The 25,407-nt window shown below is 42.7% G+C and overlaps 1 protein-coding gene and 1 long non-coding RNA gene across 7 annotated transcripts in view; both read right to left on the bottom strand.

The window, feature by feature from the left end:
- Window positions 1-16,886: 16,886 nt before the first annotated feature.
- LOC133508082 (uncharacterized) lies at window positions 16,887-17,659 on the bottom strand. The gene is made up of 3 exons (XR_009796970.1): window positions 17,412-17,659; window positions 17,163-17,235; window positions 16,887-17,072 (listed from the first exon to the last, which is right to left on the bottom strand). It is a non-coding gene; the product is annotated as an uncharacterized LOC133508082 (long non-coding RNA).
- A 3,415-nt stretch (window positions 17,660-21,074) lies between these two features.
- shq1 (SHQ1, H/ACA ribonucleoprotein assembly factor) overlaps window positions 21,075-25,407 on the bottom strand; it is a 67,047-nt gene continuing 62,714 nt past the window's right edge. For 2 of the 6 annotated variants that reach the window (XM_061831832.1, XM_061831835.1), the window contains exon 12: window positions 21,091-22,192. In XM_061831832.1, the coding sequence (XP_061687816.1) occupies window positions 21,688-22,192 (505 nt within the window). In that variant the 3' untranslated portion in view covers window positions 21,091-21,687. Of the gene's footprint in view, window positions 22,193-25,407 lie in introns of all 6 variants that reach the window. The other 4 variants (XM_061831836.1, XM_061831837.1, XM_061831834.1 and 1 more) reach the window with 4 other exon arrangements.

Below are 25,407 nucleotides of genomic sequence, written 5' to 3'. Positions count from 1 at the left end.
CTAGCAAGGACTGTGTGTTGGACCACGAAATGTTTGGACTTCAAGGAAGGACAAGGGACGAGGACCATGAGGACACCGGACAGAGGAAGAACCACCTTCACCTTTCTTCACTCCTGCCTTGGGAAGCACCGCAGTGACATTGGGGTTTGAATTTTGTTTGCTTGCTGGCAATATTCATATTTGCTGGGGCACTAGCATGTGTGCATTGTGTACCTGTTAACTTGACTTTGTTTATTTGACTATTGTGTATATACGTTTTATTTTTCCATCCTTTATTTTGTTATTAAATGTTCACACTTTTTGTTACATAACCAGGTTCATTATTTGACCATCTGCAAGACAGTTAAAATAGTGGGAAGTTTATTTGGTAGCTTGATTATTTGAATTAGGATAATATTAACTCATAAGGGGAAATATTATTTCAGAGACTTTTGATGGAGAATTAAATGCACAAGTAATGAGTAAAATTGTAATAGACCTTTAGAGTAATTAACGTTGAGTTAATTTATTAGTTATTAGTTATTAGTTTCGTACTTTGGAGTAAGAAAAGAACTCTGGTGGCTATCTCATCGAAGTATATTGTACTGGAGAGGCGCTACAAGGGCATGAACCTCATCTTATTTGAAACTCTAAAGCCAAAACATCTCTACAAGTAAACAAATACATGTGCCCATAATTGGAAAAAAATGACCAGCTTGAGCAAAAGTGATTTGTATTCCTTAGGAAATAATGTAAAGGAGTTTAATACATTCCAAAGATCCAAATAGGAAATTCCCATTATGTACAGACATGTACACCATGTATTTAAACAATAAAAAAATCCATTAACATAAAAAGGAACTTAATTGTGTATCATTTACATTTTTGGTCGCAGTGTGATGGCATCGAAGGGATTCGAGATGGAAAGAGGAAGTCTTACGCCGAAGTCACCCTCCATGATTTGACCGGGTAATTCTCCAGTCAGTTGTCCATTTATTCTATTATCCGTGGCCTTTGCTTTTTAATGCTAGTCACTCGGTCACAGCACCACTGTCTTTCTTTGGGCCCATGACAAAGAAAATAATGGATTTTTTTTTTTTAAATCTCGAGGAGCACTATGCTCACACTATGACAGCCTGCCTGACTCAACGTGATCAGTGGCTTGTCTCGGCACCACCCTGTGTGGGGTTAGGTATCGCTCGCCTTTACTTGGCTACACGTTCAACATTGGTTACGTTTTTTTCAGGTGTTAAGACTCAGAGAATTGGGTTGAACTCCGAGGCATTTTTTTACATTGATTTTTTTGGGGTCAAAGTTCGATTGATAGGACCCCTGAGTCATTTGAACTCTGAGGTTCCAGTGTGTATAAAAAATGCAATAAACTTGTTGTTGACCAGTGTTATCATTATCTATCCATCCATTTTCTTTGCCGCTTATCCTCACGAGGGTTGCAGGGAGTGCGGGAGCCTATCCCAGCTGTACACCCTGAACTGGGTACCAGCCAATCGCAGGGCACATCAAGACAAAAAAGCCACACTCACAATCACACCGAGGGGCAATTTAGAGTGTCCAATTAATGTTGCATGTTTTTGGGATGTGGGAGGAAACCGGAGTGCCTGAAGGAAACCCACGCAGGCACGGGGAGAACATGGAAGCTCCACACAGGCGGGTCCGGGATTGAACCCGGGACCTCAGAATTGTAAGGCCAATGCTTTACCAGCAGAGCCACCGTGCTCCCTTATCATTATTATTATTTTGATTTTTAATTTTTTTTTTTAACCACCAAAAGCTCCGCTAAAGGCCTCTGCCGGCGCCGAAGCTCAGCTAATGGCCTCTGCCGCCGGCGAAGTTCAGCTAATGGCCTCCCTGGACGCCAAAGCTCGGCTAAAGGCTGCGGCCACCGCTGGAACTCGGCTGAAGGCTTCTGCCGCCACCGAAGCTCGGCTAAAGGCCTCCGCCCCCGCCGAAGCCCTGCTAAGGGCCTCCGCCGAAGCTCGGCTAACCGCCTCCCCGGACGTCGAAGCTCAGTTTTGAAATCATCCATCTTGCACAAATGCCCCATTTTAAAGAGGCTGTGGGTATGTCACTTCACAAATCACCAAAACTGTATCTATTGTGACTACAGCCAGAGTACTTGCGTGAGTCAAAAATTGAGCTCTAATCAGAAGAAAGTGATTATTTTTTTAGATTTAGTGATGGATTTAGTACTCAATAGGGGAATATCCTCAGGAGTTTGTGGAGACCAAAAAAAAAAAGCTGGAGGGGATCAAGATCCCTCTGTCATGATCCAGCTGGTCCAGCCCTGGCTGCGTGGGTGCTCGCGCGGTCGCGCTGATTGGGAGGAACACACCTGCTGGCTGATTGGCCCAGGTGTTTATAGGACCATGGGGACGACTGGTCCGGCCCCAGATCGTTGCGGTTCATGCCTTGTTCCAGCATTCCCCTATCTCTGATCATTTTCCCGTGTGTACCAACCTCCGCCTGTCCTCCGACCAACCCCGTAAGCCTGACTCCTTTGATACTCCTGCCTGCTTTAATCGATCTCCCGTTTACCAACTCCTGCCTACCCGCTGACCTGCTCTTTATGCCCTACGTCCTGACTACCGCTGCTGCACCTGACTGCCCGACCGTGGAACAATAAACATTTTTCCCGAATTACCTCTGCGTCTCCCGTGTACTACTGCATTTGGGTCCTACCTCCGTTCTGATGGGTCGTGACACCCTCTAGATTCAACACTCCTGATTCCTGGAACATCACAGCATTGTCTGAAACCATTTTACTGCAGCGTTAATCAACCTGGCTCAGCTCTCCTGGATTTCATGTCAGTATATCCCACTCACTGACTTATTGACTTTTTCACTTAAATGTGGGTTGTTCCAGTCAGTCCTTGCGTGCACTGTATATTGTGGTTTGATTTTAAGTGGTTGCCTCCTGGGACAAATCTGTGGGTCTGTGAAAAAATATCACTCTGGCTCCCACCACTTCAACGCGCAAATTGTAAATATTATTTCCAAGAGGCCCTGTCAGTCACTGGGCTCTTAGAATCCCTTTTACGTTCCCCATGGCCACAATTATTGTGTCATTTATACTTTGTGTACATCTAACTCAGCACCTGATATATCCAAACAAAATGAAGCCGATGCCTGTGTTGTACTCCACAATTTAATACTGTAGGGTGGCTTGTCATTGTCAGTCTATTAAATGTGTACAGGCAATTAATTTTAGTCTTAATTGCAATTAAATGAACAAAAACTGCTTTGTTACAGCGATAACCACAATGTTAATTAACTTTTACAGTCCCCGTAGCCACTCCGTAATTGCTACCTTTGTTTAATTTAAAACAGTTAAATTAACCCATGAATAGCATACACATTGAAAAAGTGAATAAACATTGATTTGTAACCATTTATGACCAATACAATGAGGCTAACTAATTAATCCATGTATTAAATGACTCAGCAACTACTTGTGCTGATACAAGAGATTTTTTTTTTTACACATTTGTCTACATCACAGCGCGTGTACTGAATATACTAAGATTTGATTCCATTGAGGTCAAAGCCATTAAATCATATGTGTGGATGTGTATGAGAGGCTGTCATGTGAGGAGACACACACCATTAAGAGCCAAACAGCTGTGTATGATCAGACTTTAACACAGCCCGCTGCTTTGTCATGTCAGCGAAGGTTGTAGCTTGTCCTTGTGCACTGGAGCGAGTACTTGCACAGAGGAAACAGGGCCCAGGGCAAGTTATGTGTGATGCACTCATCCATGAAACTGTAACATAATCAAAAGCAACGCAGTACCTCACAATTTCAAGTCTTCCAAGCAAGTACTTTGAATTGTGGTGCATGTGGTTGTGATGGCATGTTGGTACAGTCACGCATCAGCACAACTGTTCTGATATGGAACAGTAGCAGAGGTTATCCGTGTGAGTAGAAAGTAGGATCATTTTAGGGAAAAATGTCTTTGTAAGAGCAGGTGTACTGTAATTGTCCTACAAGAACTGGCATTCATGAAGTACAGGATTAGAGTCTATTCTTACATAAACGTAGTTGCTGATTAGTTGATACGGAATGAGGGGAATGGGCTAAAAGTCAGCTGAATGTACCCAAATTCCCCCCTCCTGCCATTTACAGGATGTCACTCCTCTGGTCTTAGACTATCATTTCTGTTTAAGGCTGGATTTACACCACATGGTTTCAGTGACACAATTTAGATTTTCGCTCTGAAGTGCCAAATTTCAGATATGGAGATTGATAGCTTGCATAGAAAAAAAATGTATATGGATAGCTACAAGGACTTTTTAGAAATGTAGATAAAAATTAACTAAATATTGGTTACCTGCTAATATAACAGCTGTGTTAAGGCACAGACATCTTTTGGGGAAGGTGCTCAAGCCAAAAAAAGGGGACCCATCACCAAACTTATTCATATTATTTGAAAAAAATAGTAGTATATAAATGATGGTTTTATTTCTGTTACCCAAGCTACTAATTCAGCGATACAACTAATAACAACAGAGGTGGAGTGGAAACAAAAATATTACATACCCATGTTCAAATACAGTGAAGAAAATAAGTATTTGAACACCCTTCTTTATTTCAAGTTCTCCCACTTAGAAATTAAATTTTCATCATAGGTGCATGTCAACTTTGAGAGAGATAATCTAAAAAGAAAAATCCAAAAATCATAATGTATGATTGTTTAACGATTTATTTGTGTGATACAGCTGCAAACAATGATTTGAACACCTGAGAAATCCAATGTTAATATTTGGTACAGTAGCCTTTGTTTGCAATTTCAGAGGTCAAACGTTTCCTGTAGTTGTTCACCAGATTTGCACACACTGCAGGAGGGATTTTAGCGCACTCCTCCACACAGATCTTCTCTAGTTCAGACAGGATTCTGGGCTGTTCCTGAGAACCACTGAGTTTCAGCTCCCTCCAAACATTTTTTATTGGGGTTTAGGTCTGGAGACTGGCTAGGCCACACCAGAACCTTGATATGCTTCTTACGGAGCCACTCCTTGGTTTTCCTGCCTGTGTGCTTCAGGTCATTGTCATGTTCAGAAAAAAGCCCCCAAAGCATGATGCTACCACCCCCATGCTTCACAGTAGGGATGATGTTCTTGGGATGGAACTCATCATTCATCTTCCTGCAAACATGTTTAGTGGAATTATGACCAAAAAGTTCCATTTTGGTGACATATGGCCACAAAACTCACTCCCATGACTCCTCTGTATCATCCAAATGGTCATTGACAGACTTAAGACGCTCCTTGACATGTGCTGGTTTAAGCAGGGGAACCTTTCGTGCCACGCATGATTTCAAACCATGACGTCTTCGTGTATTACCAACAGTCACCATGGAAACAGTGGTCCCAGCTCTTTTCAGGTCACTGACCAAGTCCTGGGCTGATTCCTCACCTTTCTAAGAATCATTTAGACCCCACGAGGTGATCTCTTGCATGGGGCTCCACTCCGTTTGAGATTGACCGTCATGTGTAGCTTCTTCCATTTTCTAATGATTGCTCCAACAATGGACCTTTTTTCACCAAGCTGCTTGGCAATTTCTCCGTAGCCCTTTCCAGTCGTGTGGAGTTGGACATTCAAAGGCGGACTAACAGGTCTTTGAGGGTCAGAATTCTAGCTAATAGACAGGTGTTCAAATACTTATTTGCACCTGTATCACACAAATTGTTAAAAAAATCATACATTGGGATTTCTGGATTTTTCTTTTTAGATTATCTCTCTCACAGTGGACATGCACCTATAATGAAAATTTCAGACTCCTCCATGATTTCTAAGTGGGAGAACTTGCAATATAGCAGGGTGTTCAAATACTCATTTTCTTCACAGTAGATGATGGACAAAAATAATAAATCGGGTGGTAAAATGGTGAGAAAATCTGCCCCTCAGGTCTGTGGATGGGGGTTTAGGACTTCCTGCCTGTTTCAATAACCATAGAGCAAAAGCAGCATACACAATATTTCATATTAATACAAAGAATCTGAGCTTTTTTTTTCCTTTTTGTACTTGTTAGTCTTAACCGCGATACAGTATTCTCTAAACATGGACTGTGCTCTATCAGATTACTTTTGTTTTCTCTTAATTGCGGAAAATGGTGCTGATTTGATTCTGATTTGGCCATCCTCTGATTTCATCAAACAGGAAGTAGCCCCCCTAGCCTAAGCACACACAACATTCTATTAGAATAATCAGATTTTGTCTTCCAAACAGCAACAAATTGCTTACTAATGAGATCCAAACTTCATTTTGAAAACAATTTTAAAAAAACCCTACTGTATTGTTTGTATTGAAATGTAATTCAACAAAAATTTTCCAGCATTAACAATATTTCTGTCAGTGATTTCATCTCATTGTCCACTAAAATCCGTTTAAAAAGATTTTGCTTTTTATCATAAATATAGTTTTATGATTAAAATGTAATTCAGCATGACTAATTATAAACCCTCTAATAAATTTGTTTTTGTTTTTAGGTTGCTTTAAAAAGTTGTGTTATGTGTATTAGGGGTGTGATTGTTCATTTTCACAATAATTTATTTCATTGGTGGCTGGCAATTCGCGTCACAGACAATATTCGTTCATTCAGAACAATACCATCCATCAGCGTATGGGAATCAATTTAGTAACTTTTAAGCCCAAAAAGTTCATTGTGAACAAATTGTCATCCGTTCATTGTGAAAGTGAAATAAACATTGTACCTACATATTGGACAGTGAAAGTAAAAGATTCTCATTGATTGTTTTAAGGGAACTAATTATCGTCATTAAATAGATTTTCCTGGTTAATTTTCCTTTTGCAAACAGCAACCTTCACTTATTTAAATTTAAACTAAAAAAAAAAAGTTGCTTAGTTAAAAACAAAAACAAGACCCATACACACAAATACTATTGTGTCTCATCTAACCACTAGGGGCACTACAGAAAAGAGTGACGAGGGGTACGTTTCGTTAGTAAATTTATTCTAACCCCTTGACTGTGCTCTGAGAGTGCAGTGTTCAGAAAGACAGAGCATGCTCCATTTTATTTATGAATTTATGAAGGAGTGTGTTGGCCATTGGTGGCGATATGCCCCACCCCTCTCACGCTTTCTCTCACACACATTCCCACAGACACTGAGTATCACTCACCACCATCATCTGTCCTCACTGAACCAGTGGTTCTGTCACAGCTTGTTAGCAGATAAGTGACCATTTCAGTGGAAAACTGTGCATGTTTTAATCAAATAAAATATCATTCAGTGTCTCATAGTTTCACTTACTTGTACCAGCTCCTTTTGCCTCATGATGATAAAACGTGCAGTCTGTCCTGATGTTACCCCAAGGCTTGCAGGCTTGGTTTTTGACACACTTTCTGAATACAGGAGTAGTTTATTCACACAGATAAATGCAGAGTGGAATCACCTGTAGGGTGAAATACCTGCAGAAGTTCAAGTCCAGAATGACGTGATCAGGGGCACTTTTCTGAGAATTGACAATAAAAGATTGACACTTCTTGGATGTTTAATTTACTACTTGGATTTTTCACAATATGTCCCGTTTACTGTTTTCATTCAGCCATCATTGATCTCCCTTAATTTTCAGTAACCATTTTCCTTCCCACTCCCTGTCGTGACCACTTGTGGGCTGCTGTTAACAGATAACTCATAGTGATAGCTGCAAGTTTCCATCGACAATTGTGTTGTATACCAAATGCTTGCACCTTCACAGAAGAAAAGTCTTCAGAAAAAAAAATTCTTTATTTCCAAATGTAGAGATGATGACACAACAGTTTTTCCAGAAATTGTGGTAATGTGAGAATCCTTTCGATTAGCTAAAAATCTTAAATACTGAGGGACAAACTAGGTGGTATGGAAGGGATGAAGTTCGAAATTTGAGGTTACCATGAGAATGACAAGAGGATGCTACATAAATAAGTGTCCATGGGGCCTTGTCATTCATTTTCAATGCTAAGACTATTTTATTTATTATTTCACTTTTTTGACAGTTAAGAATGTTTCTGAAAATAGCACCTGTCAGCGATCGACCAATGTCCCGGATATGAATGTTAGAGGTTGGCTTCCCTATAACTGTTGACCTGAGATTTTGACCAAGAACAGGTCAGTGAAAGCAGCCAGGGTTCAGGGCTCAGTCTCACGATCTAAAAGGTCAAGTGTCATCCCTATAAACATTCTAAAATAGATATTGTAATGAAAAATACATATAACATTATTCACTTCAATGTCTATACGAAAAAAAAAAATATGAGTGGAGAGCGCGTCATCCATGCGCAAAGTTGTGGAAGTGTCATTTGACATCCAAGTGGTCGCCATATTGGCTGCATCTCCTGTCCGTGTTGTCACCCTGGACATTCGCCATTGAAAACACGCGGTGGAGCCAACTATGAGAGACGACCACACCCCTTCTGACAGAAGCTCTTTTCGAAGAAGAGAACATCACACAACCGAGTGAAGTTACCGGGGCAATATTACCCTATTGTTTCGAGCCATATTTAGATGGTATGCGATCACAGCCAAACGGCCTCCCCGTCCGATCCACTTCCGTGGCGGAAATGAGCCATCGCGGAGGGGCGACGTGATGAGCCACCCCACCCTTGTCAGCCTGGATGGCTCATTTTTGGCGGCTTATCATGGCGCCGAGCCGGGCTGCTTTACGGTGTTGTTCATTGTCACCATCGTCCGCGATGAACAACACCGCCGAGCCAGAGCACTTTACGGCGTTGTCGTCGCACGCGACTGAGTGCGCCATTGCCGGCAGCGATGTTCATAGCTGCGGCCATCTGCGAGCCCGACGCGGCAGCCTTCACCAGCGAGCCTGACGCGCCAGCCTTTGCTGAAGCAGTGACCGACGGACGCAGCGCCTTGACCGGGGTGGCTCATTTTTGGCACCGAGATGGCTTATCACAGAGCCAAGCTGGGCTGCTTTATGACGTTGTCATCGCATGCGGCTGAGTACACCATTGTCGGAAGAGTTGTTCATAGCCGCTGACGTCCGCGAGCCGATGTGGCAGCCTTTGCCGGCGAGCCCGACGCAGAAGCCGTCTGACGTGCACATCGACACATTTGACACATTTACTACGTCTGTGATACGTACGCGGATCTTTTGTTACGTTATGTGAGACCGATTACGTGGTCCGCCCCAAACTATTATTTTTTTTTTAGTAGCTATATACACACCCACCTGTCATTCGGAACCCACGAAGCTCTTGTCCTTTGCACCCGTGCAATCCATTTTTCACGACGAAGCGGATCTCTTGGAAACTTATGAAGGGTAAATCCATCCTCCCAAGTGTTTGAGCAATATCCATCAATGCAACAATCTGCCATTTTGGCTAACACGAAGGAACAACAAGCAAGCTTCCGCAGGTAAAACTAATAGAAACAAACGAGTCCGCTGGAGGGCACTCCTGCCCCGTACGTCACTTCCTGCTTCTTCGAAAAAAAAATCCCTCGAGAGGATTTTCATGGCGGGAGTTACAAAAAGCATATAAATTAAAATCATGTTTTGTGGTGAAAAAACAGATGGATCCATACCGGCAGCCGTTTTTTCATTAATAACACATTAAATCATCCATTCCATGACACTTGATCTTTAAGATGATCATCTATTTATTTTCTTTATATCTTGCACTGTAGTGCACAGTCATGAGGCCCCCACCCAGCCAGGAGATAATTTTATTGCACATATCCATTATTTGGGACCTGACACTGTTCCCAAAGCCTGAAATAACAGGCCACACACAGCATCAATGAACAACATTCATGTATTATATTCCATCACTCTGATGTCAGGAAAAATCACTGAGCTGCCACTCACGTCATGCCAGATGTTGATTACATTCTGACAGCAAATGTACAGTAAGCGTATGGCATGCCAGTCAATTTTCCAGTAGCTTTTTTCCTCCAGTCATTGTGAACATGCTTTGTTGGCTTTCATTATAGGGCTTTGAGGATAAACCAGAGGTGTCTGCAAAAGAGACAGCGGGAGCACAAACTTCAGGCATCTCGTTTTAGTCTCAGATAGGTTGAGGTCTTGATTTCACCTCCTCCTTGTACTTCATGTCCTCCTCATGTACTTTGCTCCCATCTTTCTTATTACGGCAAAATCCCCCCGTTTTCATCTGTGGCGGGGCTTGCTGCATGTCTGCTGGGAGGCACGAAACAGCAGCACGCTGATGTAATCTACACCTCTCAATCTGTCGAACAGCGATTGAATATCAGCAGGGAGCCAGCTGGAGACATGCTGACACGACTGGCAAAGGGACACATGTATGTATCTGGTTTCATGTAACACATCTAGCAGGGGGTGGGGAGTAAAAACGGTCGGAGGTCAAATTTTGTGCTGTGAGAAGGAGTGAAAAGGAAAGGTTCTCTATAGGCTTCTTGACTGAGAGATCTGGAAAGGATTAAAGCCGACTGGAGATAAGGAAGAAGGCCAGAACATAAAATTATGACTGTGGGACAGTTCAAGTTAGCTCATTAAAGTATAGTGTGGACTGGTCTGTCACTTTTTTGGGACTGTACCACTGCTGATGGGAGCGCCCCCAACCCCCCAAAATTGCTGAAGGTTCACATCAGCTAAATTGGTAGTATTCTCTACTTTGCCTCATGGAAACTTTCCAAACATAAAATTAATGTAATATAGGGGTGGAAACATGGTTATGCAAACAGTTTATTTGCATCTTACAATTTTATCACAAAAGGCAAACTCTAGACAGTCAGCACGAGATAAGTCAAAAGAAATGTAAACTTACATAATATTATTCAAATGAAACACATGAACTCTGCAAAGTTGAGCTAAAACCAATCAAATTGAGTGTGGCAATCCGACCAGGATGGCGCTGTACCCAACACAATCGTGACTTTCTTTTTTTATTGGCAATTGAACCCGAGTTACTAAATAAATATATAGAACAAACTTGTACATACATTGATTTTTATTATCAATCTGAACTGAATTATGTAACTGATCAAATAAATAGTGGGGAGATCTATGTCTGTGTTCATTTCCAGTCTTTATGCTCATGGTTATCCGCCAAGGCTAAATCAAGGCAACTGGACTAGCGTTGTGTGTTGAAGATGTTACACCTTGAAACCAAGGTCTTCTTCATTTCTAAAAATGTAGGTGTAGAATTCCTCTAATTATGCCTCAATGAATGTGTTTCCTTGGGGTGGTCAACATTAGGGTGCTGTTGTTCTTGTACAGTGTGATCAGCGAAACAGCTGCATACCAATCGACCCTTCACTTGTCCTGCGGCAAAACGACTCGGTAGAGCCACTTTTTGTGTTGAATGAGATGATCTTTATGGGGAGAGATGTCAAGATGTTTTTTTTAAATGTCGACAGGAGGGGATGTCTCAAACCTCCTCCTGTGTTTAGAGATGGCTTTTCAACTTGAACAAAGATGACTTCTTTTACACCTCTGTCAAGCCAGTGGTCTTTGCGATGCAATATTTGAAGATTGTTGTCTCAAAGAAAATTGCTGTTCTATAAGATGCAAATTGGTATGTGTGTGTGTATTTTTATTCTTTTTCTCTTGCTTTTAAGTTATTATGATGCAGGTCTTTTGTGATGCACTTTCCTTTCATACTTTTGTCATGGTCCTGCTGGTCCAGCCCTGCCTCTGTGGGTTTCCGCGCGGCCGCGCTGATTCAAAGGCGCGTACCTGCGCCTCATGCTGGCAGATTGGCCGCGGTGTATACAGGACCCAGGGGACGACTGGTCTGGGCCAGATCGTCGCAACTCATGCCCCATTCCTGCACTCCCATATCTCTGATCGTGAACCCGTGTATACCGACCTCCGCCTGTTCTCCGACCAACCCCGTAAGCCTGACTCCTTTGACACTACTGCCTTCTTTGATCAATCTCCTGTGTACCGACTCCTCCCTGCCCGCGGACCTGCTCTCTACGCCTGATGTCCTAGTTACCGCTGCTCTACTTGACTGCCTGCCTGATCCCTGACATTGCAACGAATACACTTTTCCCAATATGCCTCTGCGTCCCCCTCCTTCTCGATGGGCCGTGACAGAACGATCTGGCCAACACAGGTCCCAGCAGGAAAGACCCGGCATCGCTGGGACCGACGCAAGGTAAACCAACTGCCAAGCCTGTCCTATCCGGGTAGGCTCCACGATGTTGTCCCCTTCTTCCGTGTCATACTCACCGCGTGCATGCCATGAATACGTCCCGACCACGACCCGCTCAGCACCTCATATTCTTTTGGACTCCGATTTTTCGGACTATGAGGAGGATCTTGATTTATATGACCGGCTGCCTGACTACGATTTAGATTTTGACAATGAAATTCCTCTCCCCATCTTTAAGTCCAGTCAGTTTGTTTCACCTCCCCGTGTTTCTTGCTCCCGACTGTCTTCGCCCGGTAGGTCCAAGTCCTTGTTCTCCAATCTTTTTTGGGGAACCCGCTTGGCCATCTACCCGGGTCCTCTGCGTGGCGGCCAGAGGAGACTCCCAGGCTGGGTGCTCCCTTGTGCCTCCCGCTGCGCGGAAACAAAGCTCCGTCGCAGCCGCCCAATGTTGCTGCCCAGGAGGTGGCGATGGCTCCGCGGCTGCCTCACGTTCCCGTCCAGGAGGTGGTGATGGCTCCGTAGCTGCCTCACGTTGCTGTCCAGGAGATGGTGGCGCCGCCTCCCCCTCACGTTCCCTTCCAGGAGGTGGTGGCACTGCTGCCGCCTCACGTTCCCGTCCAGGAGGTGGCGATGGCACCGCTGCCCCCTCACATTCCCGTCCAGGAGGTGGCGACGACTCCGCATTCGCCGCTCGTCTGTGTCCAGGAGTATCAGCGGCAACCGGTCCGAGGCCGCCCCACGCTCCTGCTTCGTTGGCGACCAGTCCGCGGTCGTTCCCCATTTCTGCTTTGACGGCAACCGGCCTGTGGTCGACCCACGCTCCTGTCTCGTCGGTGACAGGTATTATTCCGTCTCCCGTTCCTGTCCCGACAGCGACAGGTATACGGCCTTCTCACATCCCAGTCTCGAAGGCTGCCACCTCCCTCTCCTGCTTCAATGGCGACCAGTCCACGGCTTTCTGACGCCCATGCCACGATGGCCACCAAGCTCCGGCTGCCTCCTGACCTAGCCTCGGCAGCGACTGATCCCTGGCTGCCTCATGATGAAGCCTCAGTGGCGACCACTTTCTGGCCACCTCGTGACCTAGTTTCCAGTTTCCGATCCAGGGATGCCTCGCGACTGAGCCTCGGCTGCGACCAATCCCGGTCGCCTCGCAACCGCGGCTGTGGACGTCTTCATCCGGAGCGGTTGCCTGCTGTTGTCTGGTTCCTGCTTCGCCGTTCGGTTCCTCCCCGAGGACGTCCACCCGAATCACCCCGTGGGGATCCTGGTGCTTGGCGTCCGGGTCGTCCTCCTGACCAGTCCAGCCGGGCGCCTCGCTTCTCGTGGCCTGGACGGCCACCAGACAGACTAGGGTTGGGGAGTTTCCCTCCCCGGACCCCCTTTCCACCCGCCCCTGGACATGTTAATTGTTGTGTGTGTGTGTTTCTGTCGTCTAGGCATGTCTGGGAGCCGTGCCTTAGAGGGGGGGTTCTGTCACGCTGATTGGGAAGCGCACACCTGCGCCTCATGCTGACTGATTGGCCCCAGTGTATATAGGACCCAGGGGAAGACTGGTCTGGGCCAGATCGACGCAACTCATACCCTGTTCCAGCACTCCTGTATCTCTGATCGTGAACCCATGTGTACCGACCTCTGCCTGTTGTCCGACCGACCCCGTAAGCATGACTCCTTTGACACTTCTGCCTTCTATGATCGATCTCCCGTGTACCGACTCCTGCCTGCCCGCGGACCTGCTCTCTACGCCTGATGTCCTATTTACTGCTGCTCTACTTGACTGCCTGCCTGATCCCTGACATTGCAACGAATAAACACTTTTCCCAATATGCCTCTGCGTCTCCGGAGTCCTGCATTTGGGTCCCCCTCCATCTCGATGGGTCGTGACAACTTTTAAGTTATTATGATGCAGATCTTTTGTAATGCAGAATTCCGGAATGTTCCAAGGAGTGCCTATATAAGGATGAGAAAACCCGTCAACGGTGCTTTTTACCAATACACCGCTGCTTGGGACAAGACACGGACACCTTCTGCCTTTCGTCCTTGGACATTTCTGGAACATTCGTTCACTTGGAATATTCGCTGGAAAGAACATTGGCTTGTTTGGGAACATTTGTTCAACGTCGGTGACTATTCGCCGTTTGGCTCAACTACTCGGTCTTTGAACTTCTATTTTGTTTTACTTATTTGATCATGCCTGTCTTGTATTGTTCTGTGTGTCATTAAATAGTCTTAAACGCAATACAACTGCTTTGTCACATTTTGCTGGTTTGAGCAAAGGGGATGTTAGTCTAAATTCACATGTAACAAAATGAATTGCTGATCATTGACTAAAATAAAGATCACAATAATGCTGCAACGTGTGTCTTACAGCCACCATACAAAGAAATAGTGCTTTTCCTAATGAGTAATGGTGCTTGGTCTTGGGTCACTTACGGTCCAGTACTTTACTTATATGACCTCCCATAACTGTGCCAGAAGCATGAGTGCGGTTCCTATTCATTGTCAATGTCAATAGTTGTCTGTTACAACATGCACCCTGTGATTGACAAGCGACGAATCCCGGGTTTCATCTGAATCTCGTCTAATTAGGATAAATGCTGTAACAAAAATGGGTGGCTTTAAAGTGCTTCATCTCAACAGAGCTGTGGCAATAAGAACATTTTAACACAGACTTGGCTGGCTGCCTTATTCCAAACTATTTGAAGTTTGTTCAGGTTTGTGGATCAGCAGTGACAGAAGCATGGAATAAACACGGCAGGATGAAGGTGTCCTTTGCTCCAAAAGCTGCTACCAGAATGGAAAAATCCGTTTGTGTGCTTAGAGCATGTCAACAGATACATCAGGACTGACAGTGTGGAGAGTGTTTCTGTATTTACTTGAACATTGAGGCTTTTATCCATGTCAAGCTCCTGTGTTGGAAGTGTCAGGGGAGCTTGTCTAGTGAGGGCTGAGGGAGTACAAGAACTACAAACCTTTGTTCCACATCTGGTAGCAGCACACCGACATCCGTGAGGCATCATTAGTTGGAGGATGAGGCTGCACTGAGGCACAAGAGCAAACACACACACCTCATACATACACACAAAGACTAAAAAGCGCCGTGCTGTGGACTTGAGCAAACACAGCCATCGCCTCGGAGGTCTGGTGAACACGATGCACCTTCTTTCCACTTATGTGACTTTCACAGATTTGCTCACCCCATTGAAAGACCATTTTGCAAATAAGATATACAGTAATTGTGTGATATATTATAAATGTGTGTGTGAAGGGTCGAGGGGCATTAAAACCATGCAACGAATATTTTTCAATCAGGCAAATGTTTTGAAACTATTTTATAGATATCAAGTCGATCAGTCATTTGGGAACTGTAGTTCTTTTACTGTGTGTTGCCAAGAAGTGATGTCATCAGGTAGTGCTGTCGTATTGACTGCCAAGACCAAGCGCAAATATTGCCACAAAGCGAACTTTTTATGTCCGAGCATTTTTTGTTGGTTCATGTTACTAATGGAAACGGCTATGCGGCTACCGAGTAACCTTCACAGAACCGCTAGGCTGGTTATTCATCTTTTGTGGAAAGTGGAATTGCTTTCCATCATGAAAAGGAGACTTTAAAGCGGAAAAAAAAATTGTCTTGCATTGACAGCAGGTGATTAGACTACTCCGATAACGGGGCGTGTTCATAGCACTACTTGGAAAACTAAAAAACGCTTTGTCATAATAACTGGATGCCCTTTCAGTGGAGATCCAGTACGTAAAAGCAATCTTAATTTTCATCAATGTCTGTGTAACAATGGACAGACATTCTGAAATTAGCAATAAGGAATGGGAAACGTTTGCTCATCTGTTACTAAGTTAATACATGGCATTTTTGGGGAGTTTTTACTGCCCCATACTTACTGTGATATCTTTTCTCTCACAATTGACAAATACACCAACTAAAAACTAAACTTAAAGTAATATTGAAACTAATAAAAAAATGAACTCAAAGGATTAAAAAAAGAAAACTAAGAGAAATTGACAAATTGCTAAACACAAAAAATTGTATTTTGAATTTGAAAAAGAAAAGTCAAATTAAAAGAAACTACCATGAAAAATCTAGTATGACCCTGGTTATAACTTAGTACATAAGTATATTTTCTTAATACTTCATGGAGAGAGGACTTGCTAAGTGCTTCAGATGGTTAAAGTCGGGGGATTTCCCACTTCAGGAAACCTTTGTAGGAACTTCCCTAGACACCCTGGTAGCTTGATTTCCCTGTGTCCCCATGGGAAAAAAAAGCTACCAGAGTGTAAAAGGTCACCCCTGGATTATTTTGTTCCCCTGGTGCCGTGCGTCCTAGACCACACCCTCTTTGAGGGGGCGGGTTGTGCTGATGAACGCTGATTGGTTGACAGAACTAGCAATCGGCATGATCAGGAAGAAAACTGTCATCACCTGAATGCCAATACAGAAAAAATGGTCTTTCTGAATAAATATGTGTCAAAGCCCACAGTGGACAATAAATGTCAGTTATTCTTCTCAAATTTCTAGTGGAAATTTGCATGGAATGAGGCTCATGTCTCAATTGCATTTTCCATCTGATAAAACATATCTATAGTCATCCACAACCTTTTGTTGAACAATCTAGAGTATTTATGCATACAGGGAAGCAAATTCAGTCTTTGTTTCATTCCATGACCCATTTAAATGGGTCAAATAAGAGCTAACAATGTGGAAATAGAGAGAAAAAGGACAATGTTGCAGTCAGCCTCATTCCAAATTCACCCTTGTTTCCTCGTGTGAAATGATGACACGCTGTACTCTATCTCAGCATCATATCCCCAAGCGCCTGCTCATATTATGCTAATAGAATTTTAAATGCAATACATGGATTCTTATGTCAGCAGATCAGGGGTTTCCAGCCTCCCACAAGCAAACTCTCCTCCAGATGAACAGCATTTCTGGAAGTTCCACATCACTGAAAGGTGAACCAGCGTACAATCTGGTAGGGCAGAGGCAATTGGTAGCATTAAACTCTGATAACACGTGTTCACTGACAGTTATGTCGTGATTTAACAGACATCGCTCACACCAATTAGAGGGAATCAACCAAGCGCAGCCGCACAGTCATTTTCCCTTATGGTGATGGTAGGATTTGTTTGGTTCTGAAAATAGACCTCTGGGTTAATATTTGTCTGTCTGGACTGTGAATTCAAGACAGTCACACCATCGAAAGCAGTCATCTGCTCATGCCCACACAACAATCATTGGGGATGGATTTTAAAACCAGACAAAAGAGAAAAGTGAGAAATGCCTGCTTGTCTTTGACTCTTTCACCCACCTTGTCTCTTGTCTGGCCAGGCCTGGAACGACCTGACACGTTCCCACTGTCACAAAAGGGTGCGCCAAGCACCACCAGACGACATGGTCGGCAGTGTGAGAAGACACGTGCACAAAAGCACTTCTATTTGTACAGCCGTCGCTGGAGTCAGGCCCTGAAGAGCACCTGATTCATTTCTTCTTGAGGGCTATTAATCTTTTAGAGCTCCAGAATCACTTTGCCTCTGAGGAACAAGAGAGGAGATTGAGTTTTCTATTACAATCAACTTGAAGTGACGTGTCAGAGGTAGAGGGTGTTTAGTCCTTCGCTGCTGCATTTCTCAGATAAAAACAAAACATCGGAACATTTATTGAACATCTTTTAAAAAGGGTCTGTTTACAAAACACGTCAAGGTCACGAGATGCTAATGTAAAAGTAAACTCAGAATCGGATCGTTCTTTAAATTCTTTTCCTGACAGTTCAACACCCTGAACTGGCCGTTAGTCAGTTGCAGGGAACATTTCGACACCATCACTGAGTGAGAATCAATCCCATGCTGCCTGCACCATCGTCAGGCGTGTGTACCACTACACCATCAGTGACTCCTGCATGGTAATTTAACTAGCTTCTAAATACTCTACGGTAGATTGCACATTGGGTTGTGATGAGGAAAATTTGTGACATTGTGGCTGACCAGTCAGATACCTCTCATGTTAAGTTAGTTTTCAGAATTGTGTGCAGTTCTGACACATGATGATAATGTTATAAATGACATTTTCACTGCCCAGACTTCCTTTTTCGTTTGTTTTTAAGAAACAAAATGTATTCAAAAAATTGTGAAATATTGCTCATTAGACAGCAAATGTATGGTTAATAACGTCCATTATGATAGAAATAAATACAACTTTATAAGTGCAGGGTGACCATTTATTACTTCCAAATCAAAACAAAGAGACCTCATATGAATTACAGTGTGGTATAATTGATCTGGTACCTTCTGATCCGAGAAATATTGACAAATTGAATGCAGAGCAAACCCAATGAAATGTGACACTTATACTGTCGGGCTTTTGAGGAGGCAGGTTTAAGATGAAAAACAGTAACATGGACCAGTGTCAATACATCAATGTGAGATACTTGCGGGGAGAAGGAACCATTGTCTGCAGAAGTGTTCACCAAACAAATGACACAAGAAAGTCACATGACCTCACACAACATCATCTTTTGGGGTTCCTGTGACTAGGTACAGCATTAACACGAAATAAGACAGCCCGACTGATTCTCGTGCTTAAATGGCCACCCGCCATGTTGGGAAGGTCTCCATTACCACAATGGGAACCTTTGTTAACATTTACACAAACAAAAACAACAGCTTTCATGTATTGTAGTATTTGTCTCCGCAAAGGTGGATATTTCAGCCCAGATTTAACTTGAGAAAACACTATCGAGTAAATTGCAAATGTTTTTGCGCACACACGTACACACACATAGTAACATCAGAATTGGGAAATTCACATTTTATTTTATTTTTTGATGTTCATACTGTGGTTACAAAATCAGAAGCTAATCATTATTGACTGTATTAATTATTTCACTGCGTACTTTTTAGTCTTACTCAAGTAATTTACTTTTTAATAGAGTCGCACTATCAGCAAGTACAGTATTTGGCTATTCTCCATTGCTGCTCTTAATTTTAAGCAACACTTTGCCTGGTCTTTTGTATTTTCACGTTGAGGTGCTGTGAGTTCTGGCTCTGGTTGTGGTCACAGCGGAACCGGGAGGCACTTATAACATCGGCTACAAGAGCTACAGCGAGTAAATCTTGTGTTAATTAGGAAATGCGCCTACAATTGTTTAATTAGTTTACGGATATTACTGTTCAATATTTTGTGCAACAGAGCGATGTTAGGGATTATGCCTCAAAACGCAATGAACAACCTTCAAATTCAGAAATGGCCAATAAAATTTAAAAAAAAAGTTGTTAATATTTTTGGGGGACATACATTTTGGATTAGGACTTGTTGGTAATACTGGAAAATGAAGTGCACTAGACAATGATTTTGGTTTTTCCAGAATGAGAGGATGGGATTCAGGAAGCTTCTGTTTGAAGGCTTGAAGCAGGCATCAGTACTGGAGGAGATGTGCCTGGCTCAAGTTGGAGAATATAACAAAAAAAAAACAAAGCATTGAGGCAAATTTTACGTTTTTTTTTCATAAACGTTTTGTTTATGCCTCTCTTCTTCCTGTCAGTCATTTTTGGAAATTACATAATTTTTGGATGCCCGTCACAAGCAGAGAGCTGTGATTGAATTTTTTTTTGCTTTAGAAGAGGAACTAAGCATTTTCAAAAGGATGTAAAATATGCATGGGTAAACTGCTATAGGCTATTTCAAAGTAAGATAGTGGGTGTCCAGGATCAAAGCCAAAGAACAAGAAACTGCTTTGCGTGACCTCTGTGTCATTGAAAGGATCTTGTGAGGTCATCAGTCTCTTTTGGGTGGACAACAGTCGGTGCTGAGAAAGAAAAAAATCCTTATTTTCTAGGATTTATTTTGATACATTGCAATAAATAAATAAATAAATCTTGAGGAAAATTTTATGTCCTGGTGAATAACTGAATCCGCTTCACAGTTCTGGGGTCCAGGGGTTCGAATCCCAGCCCCACCTCTGTGGAGTAAGCATGTTCTCCCTGTGCCTGCGTGGGTTTTCTCCTCCATCCCCAAAACTAGCATGATAGATTGATTGTGTGAATGATAGTTCACATGTGTACTCAGTTCAGAGTGTCTCTCTCGTCCCAAAATAGCTGGGATGGACTCCAGGACGCCCGGGACCCTAGTGAGGATGAGTGGTCCACAAAATGTATGGATGGTTGCAAAACTGGCGTCATTACTTTGTGTCCCTCCTTATTCTTGGAGGATAAAAACTGGTGGTTTCCATCCTTCACAATGGATCAAAGTCACTATTTTTGACATCCAAAGCAGCTCATATTTGGATTGAAACATTTCTTTTCTTTTCAGGCAGTACTGTATCATCAGCCACACAATGTATTCTGCCCGTGGTTGCTGCACCACTAGCAGTGTCAAGTTTGTCTTCGCAGCTGTATCTCACTGCTACCTCGGCCCCTGGGGTGCTCTTATCTCTCAAACAAACAGCTCCCATTCAGCAGCACCTATCTATCTAGCTGACATGTGCTTCCATGTTTGTTTTCTCTCACCCAGTCCGAGGCCAATGATATTGAGCTGTGTCGACAGTGCTCCTCCATTCATGCCGGATGAATCAATCACTCATGCATGCTTAGTGCCGACACACTTTTCCACTTCAGTCAATGTTTAGGAAGTGGAGGGAGCTTATCTCACACTGGAGTTATTAGCTACTTTGAAGTTGCTCTGACAGGTACCTAAATAGCTTATAATTCAATTTTAAAAAACGATTTTAATGATTATCAAAATGGAAAGGAAATAAAACAGTGGACACACAGTATTTAGTCAGCTCGGATTATTTTCTCTCTTCACAGCCATAATATACCTGTTCAACAAATGAATGAAGATATACATCCAATTTGTCCAGGGTAAGAATAATTTGCGGCTTATTTGCAGAAGCAGAATAGACGGAAACTGGAGTTTTATTTACCAAACCTAACAATTGCGTAACAAAGAATGTGTACTCATCTAAAGATTGCTTATAAGGTAAGAACCTCCACTCCACTGCCGGAACCTGATCTTTAATGTTGCAGTATAAGTGAAATACTGTATTGTCTATTTAAAGGTCCATAACCATTGTCCAAACCGCGTATCCTCACAAGGGATCATGTCAAATTCTTACTGGCTGTTTATTCTCATTATGTTATAAAAAACAAAATGTGCCCAAAATCTCTGAACCACAAACTCCAAAATGTATATTTAATAGCTATTTATTATATTATATTAAGTCCTGCACATTCAGTACAGTAAAAGGGAGCAATAGTCATAAAATATGGCAGGAAAAGCATTTTTGCTAACTACTGTCTGGTGAAAAAAACTACAGTATCAAATATACATGCTCAGTAAATGAAAAGAAAAAGATGAAAAATACAACTAATTTACAAACTGTAATGGGTGTGAAACTATACATGAAAACAGTCATGAACAATACAGAACAGAACACTAATGAACATGAAAGTCAATCTCAATTCAATGACTTGCATGGAAATGAGATTTAAAAGTATTCTTCAATCACCACATCATGAGATAAGATCCAGCGTATGAGGATCTTCCTGTTGTTGAATGATGAGCAGAGGGTTGCCGTGACGGCTCAACTCTCATAAAGTCCCACTGCTGCTCCCTCCTGATGACATGATGCTCCGCTGTGAACACTCGCTCTCCGCTTTCGGACTTTCATGAGATTCTCGAGAGATTCTTAGCTCCCCAAGCTCCTGGATGAGCGGTCTGGCGCCTTCCGGGACTCGGGGGAGAGTGACGACTTTGCTCTCCTCTGACAGCAGTGTGACTGCTCGCTCCTGTGGGATGACAATGCAGACGGGGGAGGTGTGTTGAGGGTTGGAAGGGCAGTCCTTAGATGAGTCTCCACCCCCGGATTCACCATGAGCTTGTCCTTCAAGCTCTGATTCGTCATTGTCTTCCGAACTACTGCTGTCGCTGGAAAGGCTGCAACTGGGACATTCTGAAGGTCTCTTCGAAGCACTGTTTTCCTCTTCCACAACCATTGTGGCTGCCTCTTCGAGCTCCTCAATATCCAAATCCAAATCTTTTTTCTGTAGGGAGACATTTTGTAGTGCAGTGGCCAAAGACGACAACTTCTTCGACCTATGAGATTCGAGAGATACACATATTTAATGACTCAATTCGAGTCTCTTAATTTGCAAAAAGGTTCCAACAAGCACATACATACTGTCCCATAACTCCGGAAATACAATTCATATCCATCCAATTTTATGATTCATTATTTCTAAGACAGAAATTCTAAATTTTTTTTAGTCTTTGGCAATTAAAAACTTTTTGGGGCCCCTCAATTGCTCGCAGTTTTATGCTATTTACGGCAGGGATCAGGTCCCATCCTCTGCAAATATTTAGGGATCACTGTACATGAAAAGAGATTTTTAATCAAGACTATAAAATGCTTCTGAAAAACAGCATCAATCTCTTTAAAAGGGAGCTGAAAATGTTGTTTCATACAGTGGGAACGCAAAGTATTCAGGCCCACTTAAAAATTTCACCGTTAAATTGCAGCCATTTGCTTAAATCATCAAGTATTTTATTTTTTAAAAGTACAAGGTCAGTGTATTCAGACCCTTTGCTGTGACATTCATATGTTTAACTCGGGTGCTGTTCAACTTTTCCGATCATCCTTCAGACGGTTTTACACCTTCACTGGAGCCCAGCTGGAGTTGGTTAGGAAAGTCGCTGTGGCCGAGCTCCAGAGATGCAGTCGGGAAATGAAAGAAAGTTCTAGAAACTCAACTATGATTGCAGCCCTACAGCAGAATCCAGGAATTTCAATGGATGATTTTTATTGTGATTTCTGGATTTTTCTTTTTCGATCATCTCTCTCACAGTGGATAGGCACCTACGATGAAAATTTCAGACTCCTCCATGATTTCTAAGTGGGAGAACTTGCAATATAGCAGGGTGTTCAAATATTTATTTTCTTCACTGGAACAATGGTGTTTCTTTGGTTGCCCTTCAGTAAGAAGCAACAACTCCTGACAACTTGTACCTTTTTGTCTCTCTTTGCAAAGATTACTTCTCTTGCAATAAAACCCCACAAAGATTTGACAAAACAAAAGAATACTATTGATGATAAAAACATCCCTTAATTTTTTCCAGTAAGTGGTTGCTGCTGCATACTTAATAGACAATCATCTACAAATGCTAGGCCGATTAACCAACTGCAATCATTATCATATATTACTGATGAAATAGATCAAAATTGGCAGAGGACACTGAATGAAAGAGTAGGAATGTTAAATCGTATAGAAAATGAGTGGTGCTGATGCAACCAATTTGGCTCTACTCCACAAGTACTGCTCTCCCTGCCTAAAAAAAATGTATCAGGCCTGATGAACTAAAGGTTTACATCTACTAGCTGGGTGGACCCAAGTTGGATAGAGCCGCGTAAGCCACACCTACTTAGATACTGTTGTTATGCACCCCAAGCTAAAATGGCGGACGCAGTGCAGCCGAAGCATGTTATGAGCGATTCATTAGAGTTAATTCCCCACAGTACTTCTGCTTACTTTCGGCCCATGGTACCAGAAATATCGACAAAGAGTGTACAGAAAGGCTTGAATTACTTTCAACATGGATAATATATTCATAATGTCAAGGTTTCACAAATGGTAACGCCAGTTAAAGTTTCTGCAATGTGTTGGCTGTACATGCGAAATAATCAACCACCTCAAAAACTCATGTTGGACATCAATGCGATTTCTGATGCCTATTGTTCATGCAAAGCAGGGTAAGTTTGCATTTTTACGCTACATAAACATGTAAATTTGAAATGAGATCTACGTTCATAGTGGATAATTAATTTACATAAATTATGGCAGTATGCGCGTCCTCTATCGGTCTGAACGTATGTACTATACACTTAAAGGTCAAGTGTCATTCCTATAAACATTCAAAAATATATATTGTAATGAAAAATACATATAACATTATTCACTTCTATGTCTATACGAAAAAATGAATGTGAGTGGAGAGTGCGTCATCCGTGCGCAAAGTTGCAGCAGTGACATTCTATGACATCAAGGTGGTTGCCATGTTGGCGACGTCCTCTGTCCGTGACATCACCTGGACATTTGCCAATGAAAACACCCGGTGCACCCTACTATGGGAGACGAACACGCCCCTTCTGACACGAAAGCTCTTTTCAAAAAGGAGAACACCACACAACCGAGTGAAGTTACCGGGGCAATTTTACACTATTGTTTCGAGCCATATTCAGATGATATGCGATCACAGCCAAACCGCCTCCCCGTCAGATCCACTTCCGCGGCGAAGATGAGCCATCGCGGCTCGTCGCAGCCGGCCGGTGTGGCTCATTTTCTGGGCCGAGGTGGCTTATCACGGAGCCGAGCCATGCTGCTTTTTCATTACAATATCTATTTATTATGTTTATAGGGATGACACCTGGGCTTTAATGCAGATGGTGACTTCCCAAAAATGATCAGAGCAACAGATTCCTCTTCTGCAACAATATCATATATTTGTTTTCCTCTACCACAAAAACTCAAAACTTCATTTTGTGTTTATGGGGTTCTCCCAAATCGATTTCGCAGGTTTTTGTATGCAATTGCAATACATTCAAATTATTGTGATAAACTTCATCGTGCAACCAGGCAATGATGATATGAACATATTGCCAACACAACAAAGGACTTAGAGGGAAAAAGTGGAAGGTCTTAGACTGGTCAAGATAATTACCGGACCTTAACCAAATGGAGTATGCATTTTAGTTCTTGAAGATGAGACTTAGGTGAGAAACTCCCAGAAACAAAAGAACTGTAAGGAAAATCATTTCAAATGAAGACTGCAACAGTCCAGTGAAGTCAATCAGTAACAGACCTGATGTAGTCATTGCAAACAAGTTTAAATTAATTAAATCATGGCTGTTCAAATACATTTGCTCACTTGAAAAATGGGTGGCTTAAAACAAAAGGTACTTTGTCCAGAGTTGTTTGTAACACATTAAGATGTAAATGCCATGAAATTCTAGTAAGAATTGTGAACTTCTGTCTCATAGTCATATTTTGATCTGAAACCCAAACGTTCTCTTCAGTATACAACAAATACAAAGGCATTGACCTTTCCGTCTCAATACCTTTGGAGCGGTACTATACCTCAAGTGCAAAACTCTTTTTTTTTTTTAAATACGGTGGTCCTTACAGCGCACACAATCTGGTGTAGTGAGTGAAAATGTATTTAACCATGCATCAGAGTCTTTGTATCTCAACATGTCCACCAACAGCATGGTGTGTCTGGCACGATGAACATGTAACTTCAAGCACGTTATTTGGGAT

Source organism: Syngnathoides biaculeatus, chromosome 10 (genome assembly GCF_019802595.1).
Source record: "Syngnathoides biaculeatus isolate LvHL_M chromosome 10, ASM1980259v1, whole genome shotgun sequence".
NCBI classification, from domain to species: Eukaryota; Metazoa; Chordata; class Actinopteri; order Syngnathiformes; family Syngnathidae; genus Syngnathoides; species Syngnathoides biaculeatus.
This window is presented reverse-complemented; position numbering and strand designations above follow the sequence as displayed.